Genomic DNA, 13459 nt, shown 5'->3' with positions numbered 1-13459 from the left:
TCAATTTCCCGCTGGGTCACTGTCTGCGCGGAGTCTGCACGTTCTCCCCGTGTCTGCGTGGGTTTCCTCCGGGTGCTCCGGTTTCCTCCCACAGTCTAAAGGTGAGCAGGTTAGGCGGATTGGCCATGATAAATTGCCCTTAGTGACTAAAAAGGTTAGGAGGGGTTATTGGGTTACAGGGATAGGGAGGAAGTGAGGGCTTAAGTGGGTCGGTGCAGGCTCGATGGGCCGAACGGCCTCCTTCTGCACTGTATGTATCACAAGAGTAGTTAAAATGAGGTGCAGTGGCTGAGGCTGCTAGCATGGTTGCATTCAAGGTGAAGCCAGGTGAGTGCATGAGGGAGGAAAGAATAGAAGGCTATGCTGATATGGTGAGATTAAGTGGAGTGGAACATAAACACCACCACAGACCAGTTGAGTAGAATGGCTTGTTTCTGTGCCCTAAATAATACGTGATTTGTGTGCAGCCAGGAAGAGTTAGGGTGAAGATGGCCGCAGCTGGTGTAATGTCATTCAAATGAAGCCAGAGTGAAAATGGTTCCAGGTTCTCTTCGTTGACTTCCGGCAGGGAACATGGACCTTCCGCTGATTTCATCACTTGTTTGTTTTTGGCACAAACAAGTGCCAAAAAATCACCCTCCCTCTCTCTGATTGAGTTGATACCGTTTGGCATTAGGCTGCGCAGTTTTCTAGCAAAAAAAACATTCACATTGCTGTTTTCTGGAGGAGGGCCCTTCCTTTGACTTTGCAATTTTAATGTGCATGTTGGAAGCTCCACTTCAAAGCCATTTGCAGAAAGGTCCATTCTAATTATTTTTGACAAAACTGAATGTGGTTCGGCAAATTGTTTATATTTATATTCAATTAATACTTGTATTCCTTTCACTGAAGACAAAATTTGGTGAATAGCAGTCAATGTCTGGAGTCCATCTTGATGTGACTTTGTATCCTAGCAGCGATGTACTCCTACCTCCCTGGATGTTGGCCAGTAGGAAGTCATTTTAAAAGTGGAACAAATTATAGTGGAACAAATAATAAGTGGAACCTATTAGGTGGTGAGACATCTATGAGTTCAGGGAATGGCACTGCCATATTGTTGTGCTGATATTGTCAGTTTTAACTTGGTTAGTATCCAATCATAAATATCTGGCATAACACAATATAATTTGACCCTTGCAGTGCATCCTGGGCATTTTGAAGGATAAACAGAAAGGTATTAAAAGAAGGTTGTTGATGGTCTAGGCACAAAGAGCACAATTTCGCCCTTCAATTCTCAAGTGTGGATCAAATGCTTTCTGTGGATAATACCAACTGTCAGATGGTTGTGCAAAATTGACTTTTTTTGAAGACTTCATCTGAGTAGGCAGCAACAAAGTTGCATAAATCTTTAAAACATTCTTTTAAAAGAGTCCTATTCCCTGTATCGAACTTTGTCCTTCGGTTAGATTTAATGTGATAAAATAAATCCTATGAGCTCAATGCAAAAGTAGAATTTTGCATGCTTGGGTTTCATTTTGAAAAACACAAAATCTCGCAGGGTTTGGGGTGAAAAGGAATGTGTTTGGGTAAGCAGTTAATGCACTCTTTAAGTATGTGCCAAATTTTCAGAAGATGCTATATTACTGATTTTGAGGAATAGAACCTTCAAAGCTCCAGTTCATTGATTTAATAGTTATTCATCCCACGTGTTGAAACACAAACTTTGACTTTCTTAAGAAGCCAAGGAAGAACCAACAAAAGGAAACCTTTTTGACAAACACCAGTTCATTTGTTAATCTAGTCCCCTTGAATACAGACAATGCTATTATTCTATTTGAGAATCAATGCTTTGTTCTTTACACTGGCAATGACAGCAGTTGCAGTTACCAGCAAAATTATCGGAATCAAGTAAGAGACGTGTTTGCCCTTGTACCATATCAAGAGCCCCAGGAGAGTTGAGATTAAAAATTTTCAATTGTTACTTGAGAGCAAATCATGAGGATCAAGAAACATTAGTGGGATTCTGAATTCTGAATCATTAGGTTCTCATTTCAGATGCTTCAAAATTTGTATCAGCTGAAGCTTAAATGTCATTGTCAACATTTAGCATTGTTTATGGCCTAAGTTATGAGGGATGTGCATTTGTTTTGATATTTATAAGAACAGCAGTAAAAATGACTGATGTTAAAAGGGGGGGGAAATCCTATCTCCATAAACAATAGAATGCGGCTAACATGTGAATTGTCGGTTTGACTCAGTTGGCTGGATGGCTGGTTTGTGATGAGGCTAACACTTCACTTCCCGTACTGGCTGAGGTTATTCATGAAGGCCCCGCCCCCTCAACCTCATCCCTCGCCTGAGGTGTAGTGATCCTCAGCTTAAATCACTACCAGTCAGCTTTCCCCTTGGGGAGAGAAAGGGGAAAATCAGCTTATGGTCATCTGGGATCACTGCGACTTTACTTACTTCACTTTATTTATGATTAAATTGCCATAGGTTTTATTCTTAAACCAGTGAGGAATTCAGTACCAGTTTAATTGTGCCCCACCAATTGATACAGTTCATGTAGATAATGAGGCTTTTTTATGTCCATTTGATTTTTCCCCTCGATGATATTCCTTTGACATTGTGCTCGGCTCTGCTGCAGAACTAATACAATTAAGTCTGCACTACTTCAGTGAGCCTTTGGTACATTTACCAGATTTTTAAAATCTTCCCATCACGAGTTGCAAGAACTTGGGAAATGTTTTTTGAGTTGCTGCCAACTCTTTAGGTTCAATAATTTCAGATCCTTTGGGTTTTTAGATTTCTGCAGGAACAGTGATAACTTGAATTGCTTGCTTCTCCCATCCAAATCAACAAATTAAAGTCTTGTGTGAACTTGTGAAATAAAATCCAGTGTCATATTGGGTGGAGTTGCCTAAATTCTGATCTTGACCCGGTGCTGCAGTTCTCATCCAAGCTGACAGCTTGCAAACATTTGTTCAGGACCGTAAGGATTTTTTTTTAAAGAAAGCGAGCACACGTTGCAGTTAACAAACTGGACAAGTTGGCCAAACAGACCTTTTTTGTGTGATGCATTCAAGGAGGGAAAAATTTGAAGGAACAGGTCTTTAGGGAAGGAATTCCAGAGAGCAGGATCCAAGTAGCTGAAGGCTTGTGTTTTCAGTGGTGTGGTGAAAAGATGCACACAGTCAATTCCCGTGAGGCATGTGTCGGATGGGTGGAGATAGAGACTGAAAGAAGACAGCGGATGATAGTGGGGTGAGATAAGGATAGGATTTTATCCTCGGGATTTTAAGGATAAGGACAAAGATTTTACATTTGTCAACGGGGAGAAAGTGTAGGTTATTGAGAGCTGGACTGATGGGTAAGTGGGACTTGGTGAGGTATGTGCAGCAGAGGTTTGGATAAATTGGAGATTATGACCAATGGATGGCCAGCTGGGAAAGTATTAAAGTAATTCAAGTGACCAGGAAAGGCCCAATAAATTGATCCTTGACTGAAAGTACAACTAAAAGTAAAAGAATATGAAAATAAGTAGCTCAATCCATCCACTTTTCTCTTATCCATCAAATCACTTTCAGAACCCAGTCTGACTTTTGTTTATATCCCATCCAAACATAGTTTGTCTGTCCCTTGGTAAATCTGAAATTGATCTTGTTCCCTTTTGAATGCTTCAGTGAGTTGGAATTTACTACACCTGCCTGCAAGACTATGCACGTTGAAGTGATGCTTTATACTATATTTATCTTGCCGCTTTCTCATTTTATACCGCAGTCACATTTGTTTGCGGTGGTATAACAGCATTGCACCAAAAAATTATTCATCTGACCTACTACTGTGATTTTTTTTTTAAAAAAGCTTTGTTTTTTTTTGCCCCTTCCTTCAATGAGAGTATAGCATTCCTCCAATTGTGGCCACTTACAAAACATTTTATCGTTCCACAATTCCAGGGTTTGCTCTCCAAGGCCGAGAACCTGAGCTCTGGAATTTGCTTCCAAAAACTCTCCATCTCCTGCCTCTTTTAAGACTCCCCTTCAAACCAACTCTTTGACCAAGCTTTTGGCCACCTCATACATTATTTTGTTCATCAGGGTTCCTCTTGAAGCACCTTGGGATACTTTGCTGTGTTAAATGCACTATACACGACCAAGTTCTTGTTGTAGAAGAGTTGGCTTGGAAATGCTTCGCCTTTCCTTCGCTATCACTGGGTCAAAATTCTGGAATTCCCTCTCCAACAGCACAGTGGGTGTACCTACACCACATGGACTGCTGCGGTTCGAGAAGGCAGCTCACCACCACCTTCTCAAGTGCAAATAGGGATGGGCTGCAAATGCTGGCCGAGCCAGCGACACCCACATCCCTTAAATGAATTTTTAAAAAAAACTTCCATGGCCTCCTTTTATAATTAAAAATACATACGGCTTTGCCTATGTTAATTGACCGCTAACTTTTTATATTGCACCAAGACCCGTAACAGCTGCCAATTTTGCCATGTAGGCTTTGCACCGTTATGAGTGGTGGCAATAAACTGGTTGGGATTGGTTCAGGACGGTACATGGGAAGAGCAATGACGATGCATCTTTCTGGAAGTTGGCTTCAGCAAGCCCAGCAAGTTTGTTTCCAGGTAGCAACTGATTGAGCATTACTCATGAATCGAATGCCACTGCCATTGGCATAGATCCTGATGCAATATAAAAATAATTCATCCAGATCTTTCCCCCCACTTCTGTGTTTCTGTTACTGAACTAACATAGTGAAATAATGAGAGAGTTCCAGGCCAAAATCCACTGCCAGAAAGTCACAGTAAAGCTGTACAGCAGACCGTTCGGAAATTACAACTTTATTGATGAGAAAAGAAAAAGCCTGCACTTTTATACCATTTAATAAAGTAAGATCCAACAAACAGTAAGTGTTTGATGGTGTTCTTTGTAGCATAAGTGCTGGTCAAGACTCGAGGACAACTCCCTGCTTCTGTTCAGTTCGAACCATGGGATCTTCACCTGACCTCACAGATTGTCAGGTGATGAAGAGTGATGCACCATCGATTGCACGTGAGGCGAGTGATTTACCAAAGTCTGGCTTTAATTAACTAGAACACAGCCTGGCGATCGTCTACAGTGGAAAGGGACGATCGTCAGGCTTCTGAGCATTTATACCTCGTTGATAGAGGCGTGGTTAACTCAGCCTCTCGGCCAATCGGTCGAGAGGCACATGACCGACCAGGGCCAATGGTAAGCCGACGTTCTGGCCCAATGGCAGACGAGTATGCAGATCATATCATCACAAAGAGTCCTGACGAAGAGTCATCCGCACTCAAAACATTAGCTCTGTTCTCTCTTCACAGATGATGTCAGACCTGCTGAGATTATTCAGCATTTTCTGTTTTTGTTTCCTGACAGACTGGGCCTCAGCTGAATCTTTAAGTGGCAGACCTCCATTTCGGTACTGCACTCAGCTTAGACAGACTATGGTGCATGGGGCTTGAGCTGTCAGACCTCGGACACACAGCTGATAATACTACCAACTGAGCCATCCTTGGAGGCAGGAGCAACAGGGTCATTCAAACAATAAACCTGTGTGTTCAATTCCTTTGCTGAACTAGCTGATCTCAGCTGGGGGCTGGAGTTGGTTCAGAAAGGAGATCTAAGCAAGGCTTCCCACCCTTGGTTATTATGCAATGGAACTTGCAGCAAAGTATACCTGTGGGCGAGTGAAAGGTTGGGCATAACTGAGACATTTCCCAATGTTTAATTAACTGGTTAACATTAGTGTCCGCATCTGCATTTCAAGGGTGAATGCCGTAGAAAAGACTCCCCAAAACCTACAGCAGAGCCTTTGAAAAAGAAAAGAAAGCGGACAATTTACAGATAAAATTGGGTACCAGCCATAAAAGATATTACCTTTAACATTGTCAGTGTAATTGATGTGGTGTCACTAATCAGTACTCTCAACCAGAAGATTAATGATGACGCTAAGAGGGAAACCTGAAATCTTATTTCTAGTTTCAAGCGATTGTTTCTGAAGCCAGTAGTTGTCTGAGGGAGCATAAACTCTCAAAGTTTTTCCAAATGCTTTTGTCTGGCTGGAATTACCACTTGCTTTTTTTCTAAATTTGTTCAAAATTCAAGTTTGGAAATTCCGTGGCAGTAATAAATTCCTGTTTTCACTCGCAGTGGAAGAAGACACAGAGGAGAGCTCAAGGTCAGGCAGAGAGTCCGTATCAACTGCTAGCGATCAGCCATCGCTGGCTGGTGGATATCCGATGAGCACCATGGAGAAACAAGTCAATGGTTCCAGAAGCAAGGAGGAGAGAAAGAGAGACAAGACTGGGAAAGAGAGAGACAAGAAAAAAGATAAAGATAAAGAGAAGGATAAAGAGAAAAATAAAGCCAAGAAAGGCATGTTGAAGGGTCTCGGCGACATGTTCAGGTAACTGCACTTTTTTTGTATTTATTAATAGAGCAGTGCGGATTAATGCTTTTACCCCTCACTGATGTGTGTAACAGGAACTCAAATAATTATTTGAGCCTAACACTTTACAAAGTGTGGAGAAGTATCAGTGCATGTACATTTGGTCTGGTCACTCTGCCACTGTGGCATTCCTGTGGTTGGGCATTTTCTACTGCGAGTGGGAAGGGGAAACTGATGAAGTAATCCATTAAATTATTGACCAGCTTCGTCTGATGTCCAGCAATAAGAGCTGACCTCTGCAAATGAGCCCAGCCATAATGTGATTCATGATTTTGTGAACTATGCAACCTGACTGACCTGCATTCCTCTTTGTACATGTTGAGAAACATTTTAACATGTATTTATACATCTGTGAGGCAAGAAATTACAAATGTAACCAACATCGCATTCAAAATCTCCACAATGTGTTTGTAACACTATCTGCGAGCAGCTCCGTAATTAATAAATAAGATCCAGGTTTTACCAGAATGTTAGTTTCAAAATATAGTCTTTCCTTTGGTCCAATTAGGATTATGAATGCTACTTTTTAGAAATGACAAGTGAATTTAGATTAATTTCTGAGATACATCGGGGCAGCATTGTATCCATGCGATAAGCCCCAGTGCTTCATTACATTTACATTTCTTAGATGTAGAACTTCTGGATGACTACCTTCTGTTTACCGTGAGAGAATTTGTGCTTGTGGTTTGTCATTTATTGGAACAGATATAAGCAATGCACCCCCAGAGACAGTGATCATGTTAGAATTACACAATTCATCCGTTATGTATTGAAAATTATTTCAGGCTTTTCACTTTGCAAAATATACATTTTCCTCTCTCTTTAGACTCTTGCTGTTTCAACAGCATCCCTTCAGTCCAAATAATTGTGCTGCGTGCCGGTTTATTTAGGCAAATAGTGACTTTAAAAATAAACATAATTTCTCAAGATGGCTTCCAATGACAGAATTGCTGTAACCGATACTTCTAGTTTAGATCCTGTGCTCTGCCAAGGGACTCTTTATATAACGATTGAATCTGACAGCTTCGATACGTGCACCTACATAATGTGCTGAAGTAACTCTTCGTTCCTCAATTAAAATTGCAGGTTTTTGTAGTCGGTTCTTCATTAAGTCATGGTATAAGTAGTTAAATCCCAGTAGAGGAAGCATGTTACAGTGCTCCCACTTTAGCTCAAAATCATTATTGTGAGCCTCCCAGATGGATTTGCTGGAGGACATGAGAGTATAAAGTTTAGAAATGATTATGCTGTTATTTTGCCATTATGATGAATTTTCAGGAAGGCATGGAATGAAGCAAGCTCAGGGGGATTGAAATTAATTGCAACCAAAAAGAAAAGCTGTATTAGGCATTTGAAAAACATTGCGAGAACACCTGTACTTTCCCCATTATTTTCAGAAGACGAGTGATTGAAGTACTCAACTGAGACACTGTGAGCACATTAATGCTTCTCGTAGCCTGATCTCTTCCAGTGGCCAAGGGCAGTGATCAGTTATCACACTATACGTGTGAACTTGACAGCATTTGATTCAAACTAAAATTTGGGATCGAGGTGAGATTTCAAACTTTGGTCTGACAAAACATTAAACCTAATTTGTTCCTTTACCTGTCAACTGTGTTTTCTACATTTGTAGAATCACCTCCAGCTCTGTCGTACCTCCAACATATTGTTATGGACCAGGGTTCAGAAAACTCCAAAGTATATCATGGAGTTCACCTGACCTACAACTGTTTATTGATTGTGGTTACGATGAGCACACGAGCCTGCCTTTCAGGTGATTCAACAGAGGTCTTAGGCGCTTTTAATCAAAATACAAACTTTATTCAATGAATTTAGTTAACATTTTTATAAAGAAACACAGTAAGCATTGTTATCAATTACAAACATAAGTATCCCACACAGCTACAGCAATCTATGTATAACCTTTAATGAATTCCCCCCTTTACTGTTCCAATTTAATAACAAGATCCCATAAACCAGAAACCCCTTTTCAAAGGTGTGGCCCAGCACACAGCACTCAAGGCCTGGTATTGATACTCTTGTTTCCTTTCCAAAACAGCAAGTTTGAATTCCTTCCAGAAAATAATTATTTCTTTCCAAGTTATCGAGCAGTCTGGAAACAGCTTTTAAAATAAAGACACAGGCACTTCTTTTCAATCAATGCAGTACAAAACCAGTTCAAACTCAAAACGAAAGTAAATCTCCGAGCCACAGCCCAGCTCCACCCACACAATGACATCACTTAAGCCATGTGATAAAACTAAAACATTTCTTAAAGGGACACTCCCTTAACAATTTATCCTGCAAATACCAGGTTGACGATAAAGGTGGCTCCAATTCAGTGAAAGAAGATGGCCCAAGTTACCTTTAAAGAGATTGCACTTTTGCTGACCTCGCAGTAGGGCGTATTCTAGGCTTTGAATATTCTCCAAAGCAGGATTTTCAGATGAGAGCAGCGCAAAAGCACTGAAGCTTTGAAAGCGGAAGCAAATTTCCAGGTTTTTTTCCCCTCTGTTTACCCATGATTCCAAGAATGCACTGGATTGTTATGCATTGTATTAATGAGTAAAATCCAATTATTTCATTGGTTAGATTTCTTTTAAGATTACATAATGTAGTACTCTGGGATAGCTGTTCCTGGTGAGATTTTACTGCGCAGTCTCCTGATGCATCTGTTGTTCAGCATGGCATTTCTGATTTTAAACTGGGGGCAAAGTCAGTTCACTGGCTGTAAACTGTTCAGGAAATTACAGCGTACCCTTCACTCGCACTCTTGGATTGTTACAGCAAGCCTTCACTTTGTAACTGCATCCCTGAAAAGTGCAACTTTAAGTGAAACAACCAATGTAAAAACTTTAATATGGTTATGTAGGACCTTTTCATCAGCAAAATGAGACAATTAAAACAATACATCCTATAAATTTAAATACTGTATAGTCCTAATTGTTTGCATTCATGATTAAAACAGGCTTCTAATATAAATTTGAAAATGTAAAAGAAATACGCTATTTTTTTTCAATTTGCCTCCTGCTCCCTCCCGCCAACTCTGTCTCTCTGGCCGACTCTCTCTGTCCAAACCAATTGGTCATGTGAGAATGTGATGATGGGGCTACAGTTATCCCTGGGAGCACAGACAGAGCACAATGTTGGAAGCAGCTGCGAAGCGAGTGAATAAACAAAACTACTCTTTGCTGAAAGTCCTTGCTGTCAGTGATTCAGGAGCCTACATTTACATGGTACCAGAAACTGGAGGAGGACTTTGCCACAACGGCCCACTGCCTTTGATGAAAAGGTTGCAGATAGTTGGGAAGAGTTCCAGAAGGAGTGGCCTATTTACTGCGGTGTGCATTGTTTGTTTGACAAGCCACAAAAGGTACATTTCTATGCTGTATTAAACTTAGCTGGCATTGGGCCCATCAGAAAATTTGAGCCGTTTGTTTTCCAGATGTAGGAGGAAAAGGAGGACCTTGCAATAATCCTAAAAAATATATTAGGAACATCTGTCACCCAGTAAAAGACATAAGACTAGATAAACGTGTATTCAACACAACAAACCAAAGAGCAGATGAATCCATATAATCTAACGCTGGCATCTGATAATATTGGTGAAGAGATGTGTGTTTGGTACTCTCATTGATTGACTAATTAGGGATCGAATAGTTTTATGTCATTCACAGTGATGTTGTCCACAAGCAGCCCCCCTTGCTCTCTCCGGCCGAGCCTCTCGCTCTCTCCGGCCGAGCCTCTCGCTCACTCCGGCCGAACCTCTCGCTCACTCCGGCCGAGCCTCTCGCTCACTCCGGCCGAGCCTCTCGCTCACTCCGGCCGAGCCCCTCGTTCCCTCCGGCCGAGCCCCTCGCTCTTTTTCCGACCGAGCCCCTCGCTCTCTTTCCGGCCGAGCCCCTCGCTCTCTTTCCGGCTGAGCCCCTCGCTCTCTTTGCGGCCGAGCCCCTCGCTCTCTTTCCGGCCGAGCCCCTCGCTCTCTCTCCGGCCGAGCCCCTCGCTCTCTTTCCGGCCGAGCCCCTCGCTCTCTTTCCGGCCGAGCCCCCCGCTCTCTCTCCGGCCGAGCCCCTCGCTCTCTGTCCGGCCGAGCCCCTCGCTCTCTTTCCGACCGAGCCCCTCGCTCTCTCTCCGACTGAGCCCCTCGCTCTCTCTCCGGCCGAGCGCCTCGCTCTCTCTCCAGCCGAGCCCCTCGCTCTCTCTCCGGCCGAGCCCCTCGCTCTCTGTCCGGCCGAGCCCCTTGCTCTCTTTCCGGCCGAGCCCCTCACTCTCTCTCCGACCGAGCCCCTTGCTCACTCTCCGGCCGAGCGCCTCGCTCTCTCTCCGGCCGAGCCCCTCGCTCTCTCTCTGGCCGAGCCTCTCGCTCACTCCGGCTGAGCCCCTCGCTCCCACCGGCAGAGCCCCTCGCTCTCCCTCCAGCAGAGCCCCTCGCTCTCTCCGGCCAAGCCCCTCGCTCCCTCCGGCCGAGCCCTTCGCTCTCTGTCCGGGCGAGCCCCTCGCTCTCACTCCGACCAAGCCCCTCGCTTTCTCTCCGGCCGAGCCCCTCACTCTCTCTCCGACCGAGCCCCTCGCTCTCTCTCCGACCGAGCCCGTCGCTCTCTCTCCGGCCGAGCCCCTTGCTCCCTCCGGCCGAGCCCCTCGCTCCCTCTGGCCGAGCCCCTCGCTCTCACGCCGGCCGAGCCCCTTGCTCCCTCCGGCCGAGCCCCTCGCTCTCACTCCGGCCGAGCCCCTCGCTCTCACTCCGGCCGAGCCCCTCGCTCTCACTCCAGCCGAGCCCCTTGCTCCCTCCGGCCGAGCCCCTGGCTCTCTCTCCGGCCACACCCCTGGCTCTCTCTCCGGCCGAGCCCCTGGCTCTCTCTCCGGCCGAGCCCCTGGCTCTCTCTCCGGCCGAGCCCCTGGCTCTCTCGCCGGCCGAGCCCCTGGCTCTCTCTCCGGCCGAGCCCCTGGCTTGCTCTCCGGCCGAGCCTCTGGCTCTCTCTCCGGCTGAGCCCCTGGCTCTCTCTCGTGCGCTCTCTCTCTTGTGCACTCTCACTCTTGTGCACCCTTTCTCCCTCGTGCGCTCTCTCTCTTGTGCGCTCTCTCTCTTGTGCGCTCTCTCTCTTGTGCGCTCTCTCTCTTGTGCGCTCTCTCTCTTGTGCTCTCTGTCTCTTGTGCGCTCTCTCTCTTGTGCGCTCTCTCTCTTGTGCGCTCTCTCTCTTGTGCTCTCTCTCTCTTGTGCGCTCTCTCGTTCGTTCTCTCTCTCGTGTGCTCTCTCTCTCGTGCGCTCTCTCTCATGCACTCGTGCGCCCTCTCTCTCGTGCGCCCTCTCTCTCGTGCACCCTCTCTCTCATGCGCCCTCTCTCTCGTGCGCCATCTCTCGTGCGCCCTCTCTCGTGCGCTCACTCATTCACTCTCTCACGTGCGATCTCTCTCTCGTGCGCTGTCTTGCTCGTGCGCTCTCTCATGCGCTCTCTCATGCGCTCTCTCTCTCGTGCGCTCCCTCTCTCATGCGCTCTTTCTCTCGTGTGCTCTCTCTCTCGTGCGCTCTCTCTCGTGCGTTCTCTCATGCGCTCTCTCTCTCTCGTGCGCTCTCTCATGCGCTCTCTCTCGGACGCTCTCTCTCGTGCGCTCTCTCTCTCGTGCGCTCTCGCTCATGCGCTTCCTCTTGTGAATCTCTCTCACGCTCTCTTGTGCTCTCTTACTCTCTCGGGTGCTCTCTCTCTCGGGCGCGCTCTCTCTCGGGCGCGCTCTCTCTCGGGCGCGCTCTCTCTCGGGCGCGCTCTCTCTCGGGCGAGCTCTCTCTCTCGGGCGCGCTCTCTCTCGTGCGCTCCCTCTCTCGTGCGCTCCCTCTCTCGTGCGCTCCCTCTCTCGTGCGCTCCCTCTCTCGGACGCTCTCTCTCTCGTGCACTCTCTCTCTCGGACGCTCTCTCTCTTGGATGCTCCCTCTCTCAGACGCTCTCTCTCTCGTACGCTCTCTCTCAGACGCTCTCTCTCTCGGGCGCTCTCTTGTGCTCTCTATCACTCTCGTGCGCTCTCTCTCTCTCGTGCACTCTCTCTCACGCTCTCTTGTGCTCTCTCACTCTCTCGGGCGCTTCCTCTCTCAGACGCTCTCTCTCGGACGCTCTCTCGTGCACTCTCTCTTGGATGCTCACTCTCTCGGACGATCTCTCTCTCGTGCGCTCTCTCTCACGCTCTCTTGTGCTCTCTCTCACTCTCTCGGGCGCTCTCTCTCTCGGGCGCACTCTCTCTCGGGCGCTCTCTCTCTCAGGCGCTCTCTCTCTCGTGCGCTACCTCTCTCGGGCGCTCTCTCTCTCGGGCGCTCCCTCTCTCGGGCGCTCCCTCTCTCGTGCGCTCCCTCTCTCGGGCGCACTCTCTCTCGGGCGCTCTCTCTCTTGGGCGCTCTCTCTATCGGGCGCTCTCTCTCTATCGGGCGCTCTCTCTCTATCGGGCGCTCTCTCTCTATCGGGCACTCTCTCTCTATCGGGCGCTCTCTCTCTCTTGGGCGCTCTCTCTCTCTTGGGCGCTCTCTCTTTTGGGCGCTCTCTCTCTCGGACGCTCTCTCTCTCGGACGCTCTCCCTTTAGGACGCTCTCGCGCTCTCTCTCGCGCTCTCTCTCTCGCGCTCTCTCTCTCGCTCTCGCTCTCCCTCGCGCTTTCTCTCACGCTCTCTTGTGCTCTCTCACTCTCCCTTCGTGCGCTCTCTCTATTGCGCTCTCTCTATTGCACTCTCTCTCTTGCGTTCTCTATTGTGCGCTCTCTCTCTTTTGCGCTCTCACTCATGCTCTCTCTCTCGCGCTCTCCCGTGCGCGCGCACTCCCTCTCGGACGCTCTCTCTCGCGCACTCTCTTTCTGTTTCGCGCACTCTCTCTCAAACTCTCTCTCGTGATCTCATGCTCTCTTGTGCGCACTCTCTTGTGCGCACTCTCTCTCGCGCTCTCTCTCTCGCGCTCTCTCTCTTGCGCTCTCTCTCTCGCGCTCTCTCTCTCGCGCTCTCTCTCGCGCGCTCTCTCTTGCGCTCTCTCTCT

The 13459-nt window shown here is 46.7% G+C and overlaps 1 protein-coding gene across 9 annotated transcripts in view; it reads left to right on the top strand.

Annotated features, from left to right (window-relative positions):
• LOC119966499 (partitioning defective 3 homolog) overlaps positions 1 to 13459 on the top strand; it is a 939848-nt gene that overhangs the window by 683077 nt on the left and 243312 nt on the right. For all 9 annotated transcript variants that reach the window (XM_038798290.1, XM_038798285.1, XM_038798283.1 and 6 more), the window contains one exon: positions 6159 to 6414. In XM_038798290.1, coding sequence (XP_038654218.1) covers positions 6159 to 6414 — 256 coding nt within the window. The remainder of the gene's footprint in view (positions 1 to 6158; positions 6415 to 13459) is intronic.

Source organism: Scyliorhinus canicula, chromosome 5 (genome assembly GCF_902713615.1).
Source record: "Scyliorhinus canicula chromosome 5, sScyCan1.1, whole genome shotgun sequence".
In the NCBI taxonomy this organism is placed as follows: Eukaryota; Metazoa; Chordata; class Chondrichthyes; order Carcharhiniformes; family Scyliorhinidae; genus Scyliorhinus; species Scyliorhinus canicula.
The sequence above is the reverse complement of the archived record's forward strand: the minus strand, read 5'-3'. Positions and strand labels throughout refer to the sequence as shown.